Source organism: Microcebus murinus, chromosome 4 (genome assembly GCF_040939455.1).
Source record: "Microcebus murinus isolate Inina chromosome 4, M.murinus_Inina_mat1.0, whole genome shotgun sequence".
Lineage (NCBI taxonomy): Eukaryota > Metazoa > Chordata > Mammalia > Primates > Cheirogaleidae > Microcebus > Microcebus murinus.
The window spans coordinates 97,665,658-97,683,369 of NC_134107.1; the positions used below are offsets into that span (position 1 = coordinate 97,665,658).

The window sequence follows — 17,712 nt, forward strand, 5'->3', positions numbered from 1 at the left end:
CGAGGGTTCTAAAGGATTCTTGGGGGGAAAAGGATCTTCTCGAGGAAAACTTGCACTTAGACAACTTCCTGCATAACCTGCTCCCCCAGCCCTAGCTGCTCTGCCCACTGACAGCTTCCTCCTGCATCCCTAGGTTCTGGCCCTGAGTTCTCTCTTCTATTGCTTTCATGTCTTTTCCTCCCCTTAAGATTAGAAACCCAGACTCTGGGAATATCTCCGTTGTTTGTGGAGTCCAGTGACAATGCATGGGCAAGAGCACAGCAAGGTTACCTCATCATCCCTCTTCTCCCTGTCATTTCTCACAGGGAAATCCAGGGATGCCCCAGACTACCCCACCACCTCCTCTGGCTTGGACAAACCTGTTGTTTACCTGCAGGGTTCTGTCTTGCAACCACACACTTTATAAAACATCTCAAAAACATTTTTTTGAGACAGAGTCTTGCTCTGTCACCCAGGCTAGAGTGCTGTGGCATCAGTCTAGTTCACGCAACCTCAAACTCCTGGGCTCAAGCAATCTTCCTGCCTCAGTCTCCCAAGTAGCTGGGAGTAGAGGCATGCATCACCACACCCAGCTAATTTTTCTATTTTTAGTAGAGTCGGGGTCTTGCTCTTGTTCAGGCTCATCTCAAAGTCCTCAGCTCAAGGGATCCTCCTGCCTCAGCCTCCCAGAGTGCTAGGATTACAGGCATGAGCCACCGTACCCAGACTGGAAGGCATTCTTTTTTTTTTTTTTTTTCCAGACAGCATCTCACTCTGTTGCTCGGGCTAGAGTGCCATGGTGTCAGCCTAGCTCACAGCAACCTCAAACTCCTGGACTTAAGCAATCCTACTGCCTCAGCCTCCTGAGTAGCCGGGACTAACAGGCATGCTCCACCATGCCCGGCTAATATATATATATATATATATATATATATATATATATATATATATATATATATGTATATATTAGTTGGCCAGTTAATTTCTTTCTATTTATAGTAGAGACAGGGCCTCGCTCTTGCTCAGGCTGGTTTCGAACTACAGACCTCGAGTAGTCCACCCACCTCGGCCTCCCAGAGTGCTAGGATTACAGGCGTGAGCCACCGCACCCAGCCCAGGATTCCTTTTAATACTTGGGTAGGTTTTTCCTTCCCCTGTCTCCAGGAAGCAAAGATGAGCCCTGGTCCTATAGAGACTGAACCCACTACCTGAACCTATGAAAAGGGGTAGCTCCTGAGGCCAGAGGTTGGGGAGTGTACCTACCATTTCTCCGGAGCTTGTTGGGTCATCACATATTTGGATGACAGGGTCTTTTGGCTGAATCTATTGATAGTCCATTGCTACACTGCCAGCTCCCCTCCCATTACCACCCCCTCTTCATGTGCTCCATAGGCAGAAGCTGTTACTATGGAAATATGTTATTTTTAAAAACAGATGCAGCCTTGACCTGGGAAATATCTCCAGAACAAACCCACACTAGCAAGGAGGTTAATGGTGGTGTTCCTGGGTCCTAGCTCCAAGGGGATGGGAAGTGATGGAGGGAGTTCAATATTCCGTGTTTTATTCTCAACCTCTACCAGCTTCGGGTTCTGCTTTCTCTCTGTGGACGTCTGGACACTGTGGGAGGGATGCCCTGCACCTCCTTACCCTGGGTCTAGGTTTGGCCAGGCAATGGGAGCCTGGAAGTTGCTGCGCCTGGGTTATTGGGAAAAGGGGCGGTGATTTCCACAGGGGTCACCTCCTTCTTAACCCCACAGGCGTCCAACCTGTAGAAATCTAAGAAGCCTAGCGGAAAACAGAGGCAGCACCTCATGTAAGTGACATTACTCTTGCCGTTAGCTAAGGCGAGCAGGAGCACCTCCACTCCAGGATGGGACCGAGTAGTCAAAGGTCCCGCCTATTTTCAACCGCAGGACCTCCTACGCTCGCTCCTCATCCTCCCGCCCTCCTCTAGCTAGGGAGCTCGGGGCTGGCCCGGCCCCGCCCGGCGCGGGTGTCGCTCCTTTAAGGGCGGGTGGGGGCGGGGCGCCGGCGGTGTTGTCAGTGTCAGCTCTGCGCACGCAGCCCTCTCCGAGCCGGTGCCGGCCTGGAGCCCCCGCGTCTCTGCAGACCAGTCCCCGCCAGGGTCCGGCGGGGCCAGCGCCGTGGGAGGAGTCGGGCGCTGGCCAGCAAGTAACTGAGGTCGGACTGCTGACCAAGCGAGGAGGGACCCCGACCACGAAGACAGAGACCCCGGCGTTGAGACCCTCGAGGACCTCCTCTCCCGGATCTGTGGCACCCGCTAGTCCCGGTCACTCCACCCCGGAGAGCCCCCGAACCCGCGCGCCCAGCCCCGGGGGAGCCCACCCGCGCCCCGCGGCCCGACCGGGCCATGCTCCCCCGGGGCAGCGGCTGAGCCCGAGCCGGGACCGGGACCGGGACCGGGACCGGGACCGGAACCCGCGCGGAGCATGGATCCCGGCTGGGGGCAGCGGGACGTGGGCTGGGCGGCGCTGCTGATCCTCTTCGCCGCCTCGTTGCTCACGGTGTTCGGCTGGCTGCTGCAGTATGCCCGGGGCGTGTGGCTGGCGCGGGCCCCCCGGGACCAGGGCCTGGGACCCGCCTTAGTCGCGGAGCCCACGGGTTCCCTGCGGGAGCTGGGCGTGTGGCGCTCGCTGCTGCGGCTGCGGGCAACTCGGGCCGGCGCCCCTGAGGAGCCAGGCGTCCGGGGCCTCCTGGCGTCGCTCTTCGCTTTCAAGTCTTTCCGGGAGAACTGGCAGCGGGCTTGGGTGCGAGCGCTGAACGAGCAGGCCTGCAGGGACGGGGTGAGTTGGACAGAGCACCTGGGTGGTCCCTTCAGCCTTTCCTTCCAGGAGAGGGACTGCTTATGCTAGGAGGGCCAGATGGGGGTGGGGATCCCCACTGCTTCTGTCTTCCTCCCGGATCAGAGAAAAGGGTGCAGCTGAGGCTGGGGGTTGTAGAAATTCGGTTATGTCCCAAAACCTCTATTTTTGTGGGCAAGATACTCTGGCTCCAAACGCCTGCACAAGTTGCTGTTCTCATAGCAACGCTAATCCCTGTGCCTGAGGGCACTTCCGCCTAGCCTGGGCGCTGGTTGTGTTGGGGTGGAGGAGACAGGTGCACCTGCAGAAGGAATTTGCCTGGCTCTCGTGCCACCACACCCATTTACCATTTCATACCCCCAAACCCTGTTGTGGCCAGGCGGATTCTTAAGGAGGCTGAATTACCCCCTGCCCTCATTAATTTCACTGCTACAATCAAACACATCCTTCTCCATGCAGTGTATGTGTGGAGTGGGGGGGGAGTGGTATTTCAGGTGGAGAGCAGACTGTCAGTGTCCTTTCCAGTAGATCAGCTTGGAACTGCCCCTTGAGGGTCAGTCACAAACCAGCCCAGCCTACTTCCTCCCATTGCACCATGGGCATCTGGCCTCCCAGGAAGTGGGCAGGAAGCATGGTCATGAGACTGAGGTCTCCCTCTTTCGGGCCCCCCTCCTATCCTGGCCTGGCAGTGTCTCATTGGCCTCATAGTCCATCAGCTCCTTGCTCAGAGGGTTCTCTGTTTCTAGACACCATGAGTTTGGAGGCTTTACCCTGCTAGTTCTCCAGATGCCTGGAAACAGAAGTGGCCACAGAAGTTGTTCTGTTTCCTCTGCCCAGCTGGCCAACTGAAAGCCAGATGATATCTATCAGTTTACACCTTGAACCCACCCCTCCATCCAACTCTCCCTGCACCTTGTCCCTGGGTCAAATGCAACTCCCCAGGACAGCTGACTCAGCTGGGTATTAGCCTCCCTTGTAGAAGGTGGGGAGATTGAGGTTCCAAGCATCCATCTTCCCATCTTCTTTGACCTAGCTTTTGAATGAGCCAGCTACCAGAGCAGAGAAATTGGCTTCCCCTGGTTTGCTAGGCAAATGAGCCCTGTGGATCTGTTTCCTCTCTCTCAAGACCCAAGGAAGAGTTGCCAGCTCAGTCTGTGCCCTCTCCTCAATTCTTCTTCCCATCCTGCTCCCCAGATGGGGCTACAGTAGGTTGTTTCCACTACCGCGGAAGAATTAGGCAGCAGCTCTTTCGAGATCTAAGCTAAGCAGCTTTCTGTTCCCTAATACCATCCTGCTGTCTGCCTTGAGGAGTTAGCCAGGCCCCTAGACTCTTGAGCCCTCTGAGCTTGTGTCTCTTCCCATTTCCCCTGGTAAAGTTCCCCAAGGCCATGCTGAGCTAGTATTCATCTCCAAGCATATGGATAGAGTCATACTCTTGAGCCTCCACATACTATTTATTTGGAAGAAGGCCTAGCCCCATTTCTCCAACTCTTATCTTACAATAAATGGCCCTCCTGCCTTTGCCTTTAGCTCAGCCTTTTCCCTCTCTGCCCAGCTGTTATGTGTAGGGGGCAACCAACACCTTAATTTGTTTCCTTTGTGTACCTTGCTTTGGGGCTAGTGTGGAGGATGAAGAGGAAGGGGAGAGAAGATGAGGGAGGCTGCTGGTATTCTAGGAGGAAAAGGAGGAATCCAGGGGCTTCAGCTCAAGGTGATCTAGTCTCTGAGGTGGACTAGTTCCCCTGTTCTTAGTGGCCCCTAGCAGCTGGAAGCCCCTGGAGAGGCAGGGTTTGGGGGAAACACCTCCTTTCCTAAAGCCCTGAGCCAAGGAGAGGCCCGTGGCCAGCCTGCAGCTGAGGTCTCCGCAGTACCGGGGCCTAGCCAACAACTGAGCAGGCCAGCCCTGCTGGGGGCAGCTCCAGAGACCTGATGCTGTGTCCACATTACTCCTTCAGAGCTCTATCCAAATTGCCTTTGAAGAGGTGCCCCAACTTCCACCGAGAGCCAGCATCAGTCATGTGACCTGCATAGACCAATCAGAACGCACCATGGTAAGGGTCTAAGGGTCTACTGCCCTCTTTGGGACCTGACCCCAAGTGTTCCTTTTAGTCTGGGGTGTATTTTCTTTTTTTGATTCTTTTTTTGGAGATCTGTCTTGCTCTGTTGCCTGGGCTAGAGTGAAGTGGAATCATCATAGCTCACTGCAACCTCAAACTCCTGGGCTCAAGTGATCCTCCTCCCTCAGCCTCCAAGTAGCTGAGACTACAGGCATTCCATTATTCATGCCTAATTTTTCTATTTTTACTAGAGATGGGGCCTTGCTGTTGTTCAGGCTGGTCTTGAACTCCTGGGCTCAAGCAATCCTTCTGCCTTGGCATCCCAGAATGCTAGGATTACAAATGTGAGCCACCAGGCCTGGCCTAGTCTGGGGCTTCTTAACTTGGAGTCTGTGAATGCCTTAGGGCTGCAGTCCCCAATCCCTGGGGCCATGGCATGGCACTGGTCCGTGGCCTGTTAGGAAATGGGCTACGCATCACTACCTACACATCACACCCAGCCAGCTCTGCACCACCCTTCCACAAGACCTCCCTTACCCCCAGTCTGTGGAAAAAATTGTTTTCCATGAAATTGGTCCCTGGTGCCCAAAAGGTTGGGGACCACTGCCTTAGGGATCTAAGGATAAGTTTCAGGAGGTCTAAGAATCTCACTGAAGTTGTGTGCAAAATGTTGTACATTTGTATTACCTACATTTTTCTGGGGAGAGGAGGCTTTGGCTTTTACCTGATTCTTTTAGGGATTTATGAACCCAAAAAGGTGAAGTCCCAAGGAAAACCAAAGTGGGGAGGGGTCTGCTGAACCATTATAGGGCAAGACAAAGCAGGGTGAGCACTCTTCCTCCACACCTGCCCCTGTTCCCCTTTCTTAGGTGCTGCATTGCCAGCTCTCTGCTGAAGAGGTGCGGTTCCCAGTCTCTGTGACCCAGCAGTCCCCCGCTGCCGTCTCCATGGAGACCTACCACGTCACTCTGACACTGCCACCAACACAGGTAGAGGGGGGGACATGGTAAACTGAGTTGGGCAGGGGGTGGGTGGTTCAGTTGGCTGTGCTTTTTACGTTTGATTCTTTTCTGGGATGGATTTCAGGAAGAGAGGGTCCTGGGGGATGAGAGTCATTGAGGAGTCAGACAATCCAACCCAGTTGCTTTTTCCCTGTCCACAGTTGGAAGTCAACCTGGAGGAAATCCCTGGTGAGGGACTGCTAGTATCCTGGGCCTTCACCGATCGCCCAGATCTCAGCCTGACGGTGCTTCCCAAGCTGCAGGCCAGGGAGGTAAGGAGGCAGGGCTGGCAGAGAAGAGGCAGAGCAGGGAGGGGAGGCAGAGCTGGGAGTTCCACCTCTTTGCTGTCCCCTTCTCTCTGCAGAGAGATGAGGAACAAGTAGAACTCTCCACGATTGAGGAAATGATCAAAGATGCTATAGTCAGCACCCAGCCAGCCATGATGGTCAACCTCAGGGCTTGCTCTGCCCCAGGAAGCCTGGTGAGTAGCACCCAAACCAAAAGATTTGCATGCACCCTGTCCCCAGGGTACTATGTCAGGATTCTTGCTCTGTTCACATCTTTCTGGTCTTAGGTACCCAGTGAGAAGCCACCCATGATGTCCCAGGTCCAGCCAGCCATCCCCAGACCTACCCGGTTATTCCTACGGCAGCTTCGAGCATCTCACCTGGGAAATGAGCTGGAAGGTGAGAGCTAGCAGCAGCTAGGGGACAGTCAAGCTCTGGTTGCAGACATTCCCTGCCCCTCTGTCAAAGGTACAGCCTCTCTTATTCCTCAGTGGCTTCCTGTCTTTGATCTGAGCATCTTCTAACTTCTGGTTCCTCACAGGCACCGAGGAACTATGCTGTGTAGCTGAACTCGACAACCCCATGCAACAGAAGTGGACAAAGCCTGCGAGGGCTGGTCCCGAGGTGGAGTGGACAGAGGACCTGGCACTGTAAGGAGTGACACCACCCTCACCCCTGCTCCATGGGCAGACTGAGGATCAAACCCTTCCAGCATATCCCTGGCATGAATCAGCTGTGTTTCCAGTGGCCCTTGGTGTGAGCCCCTGTTGTATGCCAGGCCCTAGCCTAGGTCTTATGGATACAGACATGACCAACATACAGTCCCCTCCCTGGGTCAGTCATAGACTTGAGACAGAGACAGAAACAGATGTACACAAAGAAGATAGTACAACTGCTCCAGTCAAGGTTTATATAACATGCCGTAGGAGTGCTTAAATTCTGTTAGGGGAATAAGGATCAGAGTAGGCTTCATGGAGGAGGTGGCATATAAAACGCACCTTAGAGCAAGAGTAGGGTTTCACCAGAGTATGAAAGTATTCTCAGCAGAGGGAACAACAAAAGCAATTGAAAGAGGGTTTGAGACCAAGAGACTGGCAAGACAGGTGGAGCAGGGCCAGGGAGGATTTGAGTGCCCAGCTGAGGACTGTAGTCTCCGCTCAAGCCTTGTCCCATTCTCATTGGGAGAGAGAGTATTTGGAGGACAGGATAATCTGACTGGAGCACTTGTACCATCTTATTGACGTACATCTCTCTCTGTCTGGACTGTGATTGAGTGAAGGATGGGTTCGGTTTGCTAATCTTCCCCCTGCCTGCCTGGTCTCCTTTTGGCCCACAGAGATGTGGGTGCGCAGAGCCGGGAGCTGACCCTGAAAGTACTGAGGAGCAGCAGCTGTGGAGACAGTGAGTGTGGGACAGGAGGGGACACCTCTGGCTGGGTGCTGAGGATGGCCTGGTCATGGGCCCAGCTCACAGTGCCACCCCTTTCCCTAGCTGAACTCCTGGGCCAGGCCACACTGCCTGTGGGCTCCCCCTCCAGACCACTGTCTCGAAGACAGGTGTGCCCACTCACCCCAGGGCCAGGGAAAGCCCTGGGACCAGCAGCCACCATGGCAGTGGAGGTGAGACATGAACCCCTGGGGGGAGGGGGAGGACACAGGGGATGGGCAGTCTCTGAGGCCTTGCCTCTCTGCTCTCTCGCCCCTGGGCAGCTGCAGTACGAGGAGGGCTCTCCCCAGAACCTGGGCACGCCCACCCCCTCCACTCCACGCCCCAGCATCACACCTACCAAGAAGATTGAGCTGGACCGGACTATCATGCCTGATGGCACCATTGTCACCACGGTCACCACCGTCCAGTCCCGGCCACGTATAGATGGCAAATTAGGTAAAGAGGAGGAGCCTAGGATTCCAGCTCTAGCCAGGGTTCCTGGACTGCAGACCCATCGCAGGACAGGGAGAGGGGAAGGAAAGACCTAATTCCAGTGCACCTGTTTTGGGACATTCCATTCCAATCCTCCCACAGCTTCCTCCTAATCACTGTATCTCTCACGCTTTCCCTTACCTCCTGCCACTTCCCTAACTACTCCTCTCACCCTTCAATCCTGGATCTACCCACCCTCACACAGGACTTTGTGTACTTCCACCTGGCCAAGTTCCTCTCTGTCTTTTCACAGGTCTCCTTCCTTCCCTGTCTCCAGCCCCAACTGGCTAATTGTCCCTCCCTGTACCTTCAATCCTCTGACACCCTGTGGGATCTTCCAAGAAACCCAGAGGCTTCTGTAGCCTTTCTCCCCCACTCAGTGGCCCTCCATCACACTTCTCCTATCTCTGGGTCCCCACAGAATTGCCCCTACCTCCAGGGGGCCCCTGTACTCCCTCTGTACGCCCTCCATATTTCCATGACACCTCCCCACACTTCTGTGGGCTCCAGTTGTGTCTTTTTGTCCCCATGGCATCTTCTTAATCATCCTTGTGATTAATCATCCTTGCCCTCTGTGTTACCAAGTCTGTATCTCAATAAAGATAGTAGGGGTGGGGGCCACTCTAAAGCACCTCCCAGCTCACTGACCCTCCCCCACCCACCAGACTCCCCCTCCCGCTCCCCGTCCAAGGTGGAGGTGACCGAGAAGACGACAACCGTGCTGAGCGAGAGCAGTGGCCCCAGCAATACCTCCCACAGTAGCAGCCGTGAGTGGGGAATGGGATGTGTGAGTGTGGGTTGGCCCTGGTGTACCAGAGTCAAAAACCACTTTGGGTGGGGCAGGAGGAGTTCAAATCCAAGAGGGAGGCAGGGAGAAGTCAGGTTGTCCATCTTCTGTGCCCCCAGCAGGGGAAAGCCAGCTTTCCAACGGCTTGGACCCTGTGGCAGAGACAGCGATTCGCCAGCTGACTGAGCCTAGCGGGCGGGGAGCCAAGAAGACACCCACCAAGCGCAGCACTCTCATCATCTCTGGTGTTTCCAAGGTAACGGGGCTCTGGAGAGAGGAGCTGGGATAGGGAGAAAGCCCTGATGGGTCACTCCTGGCCATTAAAACTTGTCCCTCCTGCCAGGTGCCCATTGCTCAGGACGAGTTGGCACTATCCCTGGGCTATGCAGCATCCCTGGAAGCCTCAATGCAGGATGACTCAGGGACCAGAGGAGGTCCCTCTTCACCTCCCTCAGACCCACCAGCCATGTCCCCTGGACCCCTGGATGCCCTCTCCAGTCCCACAAGTGTCCAGGAAGCAGATGAGACAACACGTTCCGACATTTCTGAGAGACCATCCGTCGATGACATTGAGTCAGAAACAGGGTCCACTGGTGCCCTGGAGACCCGTAGCCTCAAGGATCACAAAGGTGGGAGATGTTGGTAGGATGCCCCCACCTCTTTTATACCCAATAGCATTACTGGGTACTACTGGATACTCAGGGACCCAGGACCCTCAAGCCAACTTGCCTTCTCCTTCCTCCCCTAAGAGATCTCCAGAGTTCTCAGCCTGCGCCAGCCAAGCTAGAGTAGGCAGGGGAACTTTGTGCCTTGGTTTCTGGTCTGGAACTGGCAGGCTTGGGTGATAGGAAGGGATGCCAAATTATTTCCCTTTACCTCCATTTTTGTTTCTTCCTGAGTCTAGGTGTTAGCCTTCCTACTCTCTCTTTTAAGAAAAAAATTTCTGGTGTGGTGCCTCATGCCTGTAATCCTAGCACTCTGGGAGGCCAAGGTGGGCTGACTGCTCAAGGTCAAGAGTTCAAAACCAGCCTGAGCAAAAGTGAGACCCCGTCTCTACTAAAAATATAAAGAAATTAATTGGACAACTAAAAATACATAGAAAAAATTAGCCGGGCATGGTGGCACATGCCTGTAGTCCCAGCTACTCAGGGGGCTGAAGCAGAAGGATTGCCTGAGCCCAGGAGTTTGAGGTTGCTGTTAGCTAGCCTGACGCCACAGCACTCTAGCCCAGGCAACAGAGTGAGACTCGATCTCAAAAAAAAAAAGAAAAAAGAAAAAAATTTCTTCCCTTTTTTTTGTTTGAGACAATCACTTGGGCCAGAATGCAGTGGCATCATCATAGCTTACAGCAACCTCAAACTCCCAGGCTCAAGCGATCTTCCTGCCTCAGCCTCCCCAGTAGTTTAGATTATAGATGCATGCTACCATGCCTGGCCCAAATTTCTTACCTTTATTTCTGTATCCTCTCCCCTATGTGTATAAGAAATCTTATCCCCCACCAACCCTAGGATTGTCCCTCTGGCAGTGACATAGGCTGTGGACAGCTGTGGTAGTTCTTCTAACTTCAAAGGAAGAGGGGCTTGCTCCAAAACATCTTCCTCCCTCTACCAATGAGTCTATCAACCACAGTGTATCTATTTATGATTTAAGCTCTCATCACTTCTTGGGATAATGAGAATGCTAAGTCCAAAACCTGCTGGGCAAGTACCTTCCTCATCACACTGGTTCTGAATGTACCTCTTTGAAGTTTCCAGACACACCACTTCCTGCTCACAGCCTGGAATTCAGTAAACAAGTCGGTGTCAACCCACCTTTCTCTTCATGATGTATAGGCTTTTGGGGACACCCTCTGCTTAGCCTTTGCCTTTCCATAGGAAAGAGGCCCAATCCCAGTTTGTCCTCATGGAGTAGCCGGCCCCATAACATTCCTTTTTGGGGCAGAGTCAGGAGTATACACAGAATCCGATGACTACTAAAGTTTTTTCCACAGAAAGGATAAAACACATATTTATTTCTACTTCCTTTCCTAAGGAAGTCTGGCTTCTGGGCCAAAGGACTGGTTCTGTTCTGCATCTTCTATCCCTCCATTGTCCGTCATTTCTCTGCCCTCTACCCCACCCCATCCCCCTCTCTCTGCCTCAGCTTCCCCTCTTCCCCTGCAGTGAGTTTCCTGCGCAGTGGCACTAAGCTCATCTTCCGCCGGAAGCCTCGACAGAAGGAAGCTGGTCTGAGCCAATCACACGATGACCTCTCCAACACAACGGCCACACCCAGTGTCCGAAAGAAGGCCGGCAGCTTTTCTCGCCGCCTTATCAAGCGCTTTTCCTTCAAATCCAAACCCAAGGCCAACGGCAACCCCAGCCCCCAGCTCTGAGGGTCCTCCTTACCTCCTGAGCTAGGAGAGAGCAAAAGTGCTCTCAGCCCATTCCCCACATCCCCTTCCATACCCTTTCCTGGATTCCCAGTGCCAGGGTCAGGAAAGCCCTCTGGGTTCCAGGAAGCCCTGTCCACCCTGGGCCATGGGGCCGATTGGAAGGGTACTTGCAACGGGAAGCATGTGAGGTGGGCACCCGTTGCAGAGGACATAGAAGAGGGAGTTGGTGGCTGGGAGTAAGAGGAGGGCTCTGTCCTGGCATGTGTGGCATTCCTCAGCGTTTGCCTCCTGCTGACACTGGCCCCTGAGAGGAGTCCCAGGGTGCTCAGCTCCTCAGCTGATCCTTCCTCCCTTATTTATTCTCTTTTCTATTTATATGTGTGGTCTAGGACCCTCAGTGAACAGATGATAGAGGGCATCTCTCCCAGGTGACCCTTCTTTTCTGTCCCACACTTCCCTCAGGTCTCCACTCAGACCAGCACCAGTGTCTGCCTCTGAGGACATTGCAGCTCATAGAAAGCCGGGCCGGTGCCCAGGATGGGGGGCAGGTACTCCCCACCTCCCTGCCTCCGCTTCTGCTCCTCACCCCCCCTTCCCTTTTATTACCGTTTTTTGTACTTGATGCCTTCTCTATGAGCAGTGGCTCTGTTGGAAGGAGGGAGCCAGGAGCCTGGTGGGAAGCCTTCCCCAGAGAGATGGCTTTATGGGCTTTATTTAAAGACTGTGTGATGATGGAGCAAGAGCAGGCTGCACCTCTGTATGTTGGGAGATGACGATGATGATGTCCATTGCTGTGTGATGGCTTGGAATTTAATTTATTAAATTAAAGTCAAATTGGAGTTTATAAGCTGGACAACTGGTTATCCTTTGAAAGGCAAATAGTCTGAGGTGTGGTATGGATGGTGTGGAAGATGAGAGACAGGGGCCCAGATAATGAGGTTGGGTAGATGACACACACAGTGGGTCTCCTAAGAAGTTCCTACAGGGAAGAAAGGACATGTAGAGAGAAGCTGGGAGAGACAGGAGTCTCTGAATGGTTAAGCTGTAGCCCAAAAGTCAATTGATTAGTACCGGCATCTTCATTCCCCTTTCTGGAACAGGCTACTCCTTCCAGGATATAATTGAGAGTTCACAGCATGGACTCTGGAACTTGACTGCCTGCTTGAGTTTGAGTCCCAGCTCCACTAATTACCTGTGTGACCTTAGGCAGTTATGTAACCTCTGAGTGGCTCTGTTTTCTCATCTGTAAAATGGGGACTGTGATAATCATGGGTGTCATTTGGTTGTAAGTGAGAAATAGGGGCTTAGAACTCTCCAATATAGTCAGTGCTGCATAAGTGTTAACTATTGCCTCAGAAGAGACAGGAAGGGGGAAGTCTTAAGAGTATTTCACTATAAAAAGTTTTTATTCCTAAATGTGAGCAAATTTCAGGGATTCATACATACTAGCAAACTGTGTCCGTGGTTCCTGTCCTCTGGGACCTTGCCTGCATAGGTAAGTTGCTGTAGGATGTCAGAGCAAAGGAAGCAGGAAAACTGAGTCTGCTACACACATACTGAGTGACCTTGAATAGGCCACTTCTCCTTTCTGGAACTCAATTTCCTCATCTCTAAAATAAGGGTGACCTGGATAAAAGGTCACTCTAGTCTTGACATTCTAGAGTTTACCTACAGCACAGGGGGTTTAGGGCACATGTCTTTGGGGTAGAAAGCATGTGGAAATTGTTAATATTCCCCATGCTCCTGTCCATCCCAGTTACAGAATATGAGATTTTTTTTTTTTTTTTTTTGAGACAGAGTCTTACTCTGTTGCCTAGGCTGTGGTGTCAGCCTAGCTCACAGCAACCTGGAACTCAAGCGATCCTCCTGCCGCAGCCTCCCACCTCAGCCTCCCACCTCAGCCTCCCGAGTAGCTGGGACTACAGGCATGTGCCACCATGCCCAGCTAATTTTTTCTATTTGTAGTAGACACAGGGTCTAGCTCTTACTGAGGATGGTCTCAAACTCCTGAGCTCAAGTGATCCTCCCGCTTCGGCCTCCTAGAGTGCTAGGATTACAGGCATGAACTACCACGCCCTGCTGAGACTTTTTTTTTTAATTTCAATTGATTTAGGGGGTACAAGTGTTTTTTTGTTACGTGGATGAATTGTATAATGCTCAAGTTGGGGCTTTTAGTGTACCTGTCACCAGAATAGCGTATATTGTAACCGAAAGGTAATTTTTTTATCCTTATCTCCCCCTTTAGTTTCCAACATCTCTTACACCACTTTATGACCATAAATACCCATTGTTTAGCTCCCACTTATAAGTGAGAACATGTGGTATTTTCTGAAATATTTCACTTAGGATAATAGTCTCCAGTTCCATCCATGTTGCTGTAAAATACATTATTTCCTTCCTTTTTATGACTGAGTGGTACTCCATGGTATGTATGTATGTATGTATGTATATATATTAATATATTTATACCTCATCTTCTTTATCCACTTATCAGTTGATGAGCATATAGGTTGATTCTGAATATGAGATATTTAGAAAGAATGGCAGACTATGGATATTTGGTTAATTTTTTGTTTTTGAGACAGAATCTACTGTGTTGCCCAGGCTAGAGTGCCGTGGCGTCATCAGCCTAGCTCACAGCAACCTCTAACTCCTGGGCTTGAGCGATCCTTCTGCCTCAGCCTTCCGAGTGGCTGGGACTACAGGCATGTGCCACCATGCCTGGCTAATTTTTTCCATATATATTTTTAGTTTGCCAATTAATTTATTTCTATTTTTAGTAGAGACAGGGTCTCGCTCTTGCTCAGGCTGGTCTCAAACTCCTGACTTTGAGTGATCCTCCCGCTTGGCCTCCCAGAGTGCTAGGATTACAGGTGTGAGCCACCGCTCCTGGCCTTGGTTAATTTTTGTATAGTGAAATGCTCAACTCTAGGTTATAAAAACTCAGAGATTTTTCAAGCTGTTTCTCCTAATCTAAGAAATGCAACTCTTAGTAGTTCACAGAGGAGTAAATTTTTTTGTTTTGAGTTTTTTTTTTTTTATATTATTTCTTTTTTCTTAAAATTCTTATTTTTCCTTTCTACACATATCCTTGGTAATAAATATGGTGTTTTGGGGTTTTTTTTGCCAATAGGACAAGACAGCCAAACACACTAAACTTGTAATTTCATAGGAAGTATTATTGTTGATGGGAGGGCAGGTATTCACATTCCCAGTGTACCGTGTTTCCCCGAAAATAAGACCTACCCATAAAATAAGCCCTAGCAGGATTTCTAAGCACTTGCACAATATAAGCCCTACCCTGAAAATAAGACCTAGTGATGGGCGTGGCTATGCAGCATTTCTGCACAGCCCATGCATTTCGTCCCCAGCGGTAAAGACGACTGAGCAGCCCTTCTCATCTGCCCCATCATGACAGCTACTATCCCAGAGGTGACCTGAAAGGTTCGGGCAGCCCCACCAACAAGGTTGGCTCCCCCTGGCAGGTTCCGGCCATCCTGTGCGTGCTGCAAGCTGAGGCTCTGAGGGGAAAATAACACATCTCCTGAAAATAAGCCCTATGGCGTCTTCTTGAGGAAAAATAAATATAAGACTGTCTTATTTTGGGGGAAACATGGTATCTGGGGATTGAGTATATTGTACTGAGCTTCCAGTGCTAAGCTGCCCAGAGTTCAGTGGAATCACATATTTTATAGTCAAGAGCCTAATCATGTTTCAAAAATAGGGATTTTTTTAAATGAATGAAAAAGAAATTCAAAACATACTTTTATCAAGTTTATCCATTTCACACTTTCAAAAGAGATCTATAGCTTTTAATTAGTATGAGTTATGCTTTAAATTTTTTGTGGCAGCTTTTAAAGAGCAAATCTCAGGATATTTCTGAATTATCCAGCCAAAACTGTAGCTTATTTTCAAGAGAAGCAGATTGAGATACAACTAAACTACGCTAGACAGTGTGACACTGCCTTAAATTTTGGAAACATGGATTTCAGAGCAATCCTGAAATTATTGCTCTGTAACCTGTGTTTGAGTTTACCCAGCTCTGTGAATGAACTTTTTCTTCATGAAATTGCTAAAATAAAGCCAAGAGTCATTTTCAGTATTGTAAATCTGAATTAAAATGAGGCTGGCATTTCATGAAGAACTGCTATAACTATGCACTCTTGAATGACTAGAGTTGGCAAATCACATTTTGTTACTTTTGAATTTTGTTTTGTTTTTTTGAGACAGAGTCTCGATTTGTTGCCCAGGCTAGAGTGAGTGCCATGGCGCCAGCCTAGCTCACAGCAACCTCAAACTCCTGGGCTCAAGTGATCCTTCTGCCTCAGCCTCCCGAGTAGCTGGGACTACAGGCATGAGCCACCATGCCTGGCTAATTTTTTCTCTATATATATTAGTTGGCCAATTAATTTCTTTCTATTTATAGTAGAGACAGAGTCTACTCTTGCTCAGGCTGGTTTCGAACTCTTGACCTTGAGTTATCTGCCCACCTCGGCCTCCCAGAGTGCTAGGAATACAGGCGTGAGTCACCACGCCTGGCCACTTTTGGTTTATTTTAAAACCCTATTTCAGAATAGGGACCAAGGTATAATTCATTATTGTGAAAAACCAAATTCATGCACAAATATGATCTTACTACTTTTAGTAGCATCTTTAAATTCATTTTATATATATTGAACATTGGGTTTTTTTTTTTTTTTTTTTTTGAGACAGAGTCTGGCTTTATTGCCCAGGCTAGAGTGAGTGCCGTGGTGTCAGCCTAGCTCACAGCAACCTCAATCTCCTGGGCTCAAGTAATTCTTCTGCCTCAGCCTCCCCAGTAGCTGAGACTACAGGCATGTGCCACCATGCCCAGCTAATTTTTTTTCTATATATATTAGTTGGCCAATTAATTTCTTTCTATTTATAGTAGAGACGGGGTCTCGCTCTTGCTCAGGCTGGTTTCGAACTCCTGACTTCGAGCAATCCGCCAGCCTTGACCTCCCAGAGTGCTAGGATTACAGGAGTGAGCCACCATGTCCGGCCTGTATATTGAACATTTAATATGTTTTCTGATTATACAAATTATATAGTTTTATTTTTAGGTTAAAAATACAGAAAACTATAATGCAATAAAATATCAATCCTAACGAACTTTAACTAAAGTACATAATTTATTTAACAAATATGTCTTGAACCCTTACTCAGTTTTAGCCACTGGGTTAAGTGATGGGATTATAAAGGTGAAGAATATAGATACAATTCTGTCCTTCCTCACTGAAGTAGTCTAGTGCAGAATGCAGACAGAAAGTAAACAGGCAAATACAGTAGGATGTGATAGAGCAGTATTGGGAAATACAGGAAAGGGCTATCAAGGAAGACATTTTAGAAAAAGAAGCACCTACACTGAGACCCTAACAATGAGTAGGAATCGGTCAAATAAATGTGGGAAAAGGAGAAAAGGAAGATTATTCTAGGTGGAGAAAAACAAGTTCAAGGATTGCAAGGTAAAAGGCAGGTAGGTGTGGTAGAAAAACTGAAAGAAATCTGGGTCTGGAGAGCAAGAAATTAGGTCGAGAATGACTCAAGATACAGTTTAAGTTGGCAGAGAGAGCCCCAATGCCGAAGGGTCTAGAAAGCCTCAGTGTGGCTTTAGGGCTTTGCCCTAACGGCAACAGAAATCCTTTGAGTTGTTTAAAGCACGGTGTCACCAAACGTGCTTTTGGTAAAGGTCACTTTGAGCGCTCCGTGGAGGATGCTTCAGAATGAAGCAAGAAGGCACGCAATGGGACCCCGTTAGACTAGCGTGTAAAGCTCGGCTGGACGTCGCTAATGGACTAGGGCGGGGGCGGTGAAGATAAAGCAAACGGGATGAATTTGAGAGATCCTGTGTTTAAGGAGGCACTTGGCAATGGATTAGATGTTACGGGTGAGAGAGGAATCAGTGATGACTGCCAGGTTCCTAACCTGATGGCTGGATGACGGTCGTTCACGAAGCCTGGGAACTAGGGAGGCAGAAATGTGGGGGGTAAAGAAAAGCTGACACAGACATACTAATAGTTAAGAGATAAGAACACTAACAGGTTGACGGATAGAGGTAGGACCCCCCCCCCCCCCCCCCCCCCGTCTGGGACGAGCGGTGTTGGCAGCTCCCGGCAACGACCCTCCCACGCCTCTTCCTCCGCGTGGCCCAAGCAGCCAGCTAACAAACGCAATGAACCACGGGAGGGAGACCCCACTGGGCACCCTGCTGGATCCCTGCGCATGCCCATTGAGTGTCGCTTGCCGAGTCTGCGTAGTTGCGGGAATTCAGGCCTTTTGAGCTCCCTGCCTGCGCATTGCTTGGAGCCCCGCGGCGCGGGTCTGACCTACCTTTTCCTGCATCCGGTAGCCCCTCACTCCCGCCTGGGACGCCGAGCCCCACCCACCGTTCCCGCCCCTTCCGTGTTTTGGTGCGCACGGGTTCCGCCAGACGTAGCTGCCATTGGCTGCCAGTCGGAACTCAG

At 50.6% G+C, this 17,712-nt stretch overlaps 1 protein-coding gene and 1 long non-coding RNA gene across 3 annotated transcripts; one reads left to right on the top strand and one right to left on the bottom strand.

Annotated features, from left to right (window-relative positions):
• Positions 1–1,929: 1,929 nt before the first annotated feature.
• On the top strand, positions 1,930–12,074 carry C2CD2L (C2CD2 like). 2 transcript variants are annotated; one of them, XM_012773544.3, is made up of 14 exons: positions 1,930–2,783; positions 4,757–4,852; positions 5,728–5,847; positions 6,021–6,131; positions 6,224–6,340; positions 6,434–6,545; positions 6,688–6,796; positions 7,483–7,547; positions 7,638–7,765; positions 7,856–8,030; positions 8,732–8,833; positions 8,973–9,109; positions 9,197–9,482; positions 11,016–12,074. In XM_012773544.3, the coding sequence occupies exons 1-14, from the start codon at positions 2,430–2,432 to the stop codon at positions 11,225–11,227; spliced, it is 2,124 nt and encodes a 707-aa protein (XP_012628998.1). In that variant the 5' UTR covers positions 1,930–2,429; the 3' UTR covers positions 11,228–12,074. The 2 variants fall into 2 exon arrangements, with proteins under 2 accessions (XP_012628998.1, XP_012628999.1); XM_012773545.3 differs by having other exon boundaries at positions 8,976–9,109.
• Positions 7,028–17,617, bottom strand: LOC142870641 (uncharacterized). The gene is made up of 2 exons (XR_012919001.1): positions 17,538–17,617; positions 7,028–7,456 (listed from the first exon to the last, which is right to left on the bottom strand). It is a non-coding gene; the product is annotated as an uncharacterized LOC142870641 (long non-coding RNA).
• Positions 17,618–17,712: the final 95 nt, after the last annotated feature.

Coding starts and splice junctions, on each gene's coding strand:
- C2CD2L (XM_012773544.3), top strand. CDS start 2,430: ATGGATCCCGGCTGGGGGCAGCGGGACGTGGGCTGGGCGGCGCTGCTG. Junction 5,848..6,020: donor TGACACTGCCACCAACACAG/GTAGAGGGGGGG, acceptor CCCTGTCCACAG/TTGGAAGTCAACCTGGAGGA. Junction 6,341..6,433: donor GCTCTGCCCCAGGAAGCCTG/GTGAGTAGCACC, acceptor TTCTGGTCTTAG/GTACCCAGTGAGAAGCCACC.